This window comes from Populus alba, chromosome 11 (genome assembly GCF_005239225.2).
Source record: "Populus alba chromosome 11, ASM523922v2, whole genome shotgun sequence".
Taxonomy (NCBI): Eukaryota; Viridiplantae; Streptophyta; class Magnoliopsida; order Malpighiales; family Salicaceae; genus Populus; species Populus alba.
The window spans coordinates 18,668,115-18,670,874 of NC_133294.1; the positions used below are offsets into that span (position 1 = coordinate 18,668,115).

General features: G+C 38.6%; 1 protein-coding gene across 1 annotated transcript; it reads right to left on the reverse strand.

Moving 5' to 3' along the window:
• Positions 1–618: 618 nt before the first annotated feature.
• Positions 619–2,760, reverse strand: LOC118031365 (dof zinc finger protein DOF1.4). Its single transcript, XM_035035745.2, has 2 exons — positions 2,601–2,760; positions 619–2,387 (listed from the first exon to the last, which is right to left on the reverse strand). Exons 1-2 carry the CDS (start codon positions 2,679–2,681, stop codon positions 1,392–1,394), a joined length of 1,077 nt encoding a protein of 358 aa, XP_034891636.1. The 5' UTR covers positions 2,682–2,760; the 3' UTR covers positions 619–1,391.

The window sequence follows — 2,760 nt, forward strand, 5'->3', positions numbered from 1 at the left end:
TGGGCATGATGTTATGAACGCCATGCCTAACCTAGCTAGAGCTAGCATTAGCTTATGATCAATTATACAATTGACAAAACTTGATCCTTTGCATCTAAATTTTAGCAGCCGGATTCCTTTATATAATAACTGCACCAAACTCTCATCATTAGCTACCTTATAATTTGGATTATATATAATTCTGAAAATAACCTCCTCATATTTGATTTTGTAAGAGATTTCTGTGTCGAGAGATTCGAAGTTGGAACTGTAGTCAGGCACTGCAGCCAATATACTAAAATCCAAGTCATCATGAAGCTGAAATCTATTTTAGTTTCAGTTCTTGTCAGGGAGATATCTTAATTTTCATTATATCTAGAGATCCCTCAGATCTCTCTGAGGAACTAAACAAAATCAGGACGTAGAATTGGAGCAAGCCATATATATCATACCAAATGTAACATCTAGTCCTGGTACAGTACTCTTGTTTAAAGCAAATCTGAATTCATATTTTCATTTAATATCATCGTGCCTACATTTCTAACATTATGCAGGCAGATGAACTATCTGCAATTATTTGACAATGTGTAGTGTATCCAGAAGTTTACGATATCACTGAATGCATTTCAAACATCAGCATTGGAAATTCCCAAACCCACAGCTCCTTCATTACATGAAACACTTCAAAGTCAACAAACATATAACCCAAAAGACCAATCACATAAACAAAATCCCAACATTACAATAGCAAAATCCCCCCCTTTTCCTATACCATTGTACCCAACGCCCCCCAGCAAATTTTTTTTTCCCCATAAAAAGAAAGTATAAAAGACAAAAAATGAAAAAGAAGTGCCTCGTCTGATATTGATTATGGACTGAAACATATACCCTCTAACCCCAACCTAATAACAAGGACTAGTACATTAGGAGAAATTAAAAAGAAAAGGAAAAGAGACTTGTCATGCATATGTACATACAGATTAAGGAAAGTCCAGTCCAGCAATAGCTGGAAAGTTGCACCAAATAGTAGTGGATATTCTTAATTTCTTCAACACTGTGTAGTGTACATGATAATAATCGTGGTTATGGTAGCTGTGTTGATGAGAGGGAAGAGGATCCGAGGTTCCTTTCAGTGCAAATGGGATTTCTCAACCTTGAAAATAAAACCAATAGGCTGATCTTGCAGCTGACATGATCTCTCTGATCCAAGCTCCTCTCATCTGTAATTTCCTTCCACACCTGTCTTATACCCTTGTTAAGAGAAATCCATCCTCAATTTGAGTACCATGAACCGCACTAGAAACAGAAGTAATACGAAAAATAATCAAGTAGCTTAAAGAAGATCATACCAAGATCACTAACCAAGAGGGAGATATCTAAAATGAAAGAAATGGGTTTTTGGTAGAGCTAGATCAAAGAAGTACTGAAGACCCCATATTAGCTGGATCATGCCATGAACCGACACTTGTGGTGGTGTTCCAATACATTGAAGGATCTGACAAGCCAACTTGTTCTATCTGATTCTGGCATGGCACATTCCAGTCCAACCTATTTTGATCATGCTCAGTTTTCACCCCTTTCATACCAATCCCAGATTCACTATTGCCATTCATTTGCAACTCCTCAAAGGGTACTGTCAAGCTTTGAAAGTAGTTAGGAGCTCTAGTACTCTCTTTGATACCACCATTGGTGAACTTTTGTTGGTTAAAGCTAGAGGCAAGCAAAGAAGCTATAGTAGGAGAAGTTGTGTTGGTGGAAGTTGTGGAGGAGCCAAAGAGATTGGAATAACTAGAAAGAAGTGAATTTGAAGTGACCACATCTTGTATTTGCTTAGTAGGGTTAAACCCATTAGCATCATTAGTACTCATGATTCCTGATGAAAACCCTAAAGCAAGAGCATTTAACTGAGGCTGGAGGTCGTGATACCCAGAAACAGCTGAATCCATCCTTGGATTGAACCTACCAGGATATGGAAGGTTCATCTCTGAAGGGTTACTGCCAGATAACCCATAAAACAAAGGATTAATATGATTTGAAGTTGAAGAAATATGGTCAATTGGGGTTTGAGGGTTAGGGTTTGCACTAGAAACTGAATTACTAGCTCCTTCAGCGGCTGAGGCTGGTCTCTTGACACGCTTGTTCTTTCTACATCCACCACCAACAGGAACATTCCTTAAAGTACCACCTCTTGTCCAGTATCTCTTACAAGCCTTGCAAAAGTGTCTTGGCTGAGATAAGCTGTAGTTGTTATAGTAACAGAACTTGGTGTTTGAGGAGTCACAACGAGGACATTTAAGAGCTTGCTGCAGCTGCTGCTGCTGCTGTTGTGGTTGCGAAAGTACTTCTTGGCTTGGTCTCTCCATTAGTTTACTTGTTGATGCCATCAGGCTTTTCTCATCTATCTGATTCTGCACCAAAGAGAAAAGGAAAGAAAAAAAAAGAAAAAAAAGAAAGACATCAAGAGTGGTGTTTTTATTAGAGTAAAAATAACAACACAAGATAGATATTCTCTTCCAAAAGCTAAGAAACAAAAAAATGGGTCATGTTTTGTCTAATAATTGAGAGAGAAAGAGAGAGAGAGAGAGAGAGAGAGAGGAGGAGGAGGAAGGGGGGTAAAGAACCTGTGGCCATGCGTTAGTAGTTGAAGAGATGACAACCATCTTCTCACAGTTGCCTAGCATTTCTTCTCTCAAAGGAATCATTGAAACAAAGAGTAAACAGACAAAGACCAGGTGGGGACGCGAGTCTCTCTTGATGGGGGTACAAATATTGTCACATACA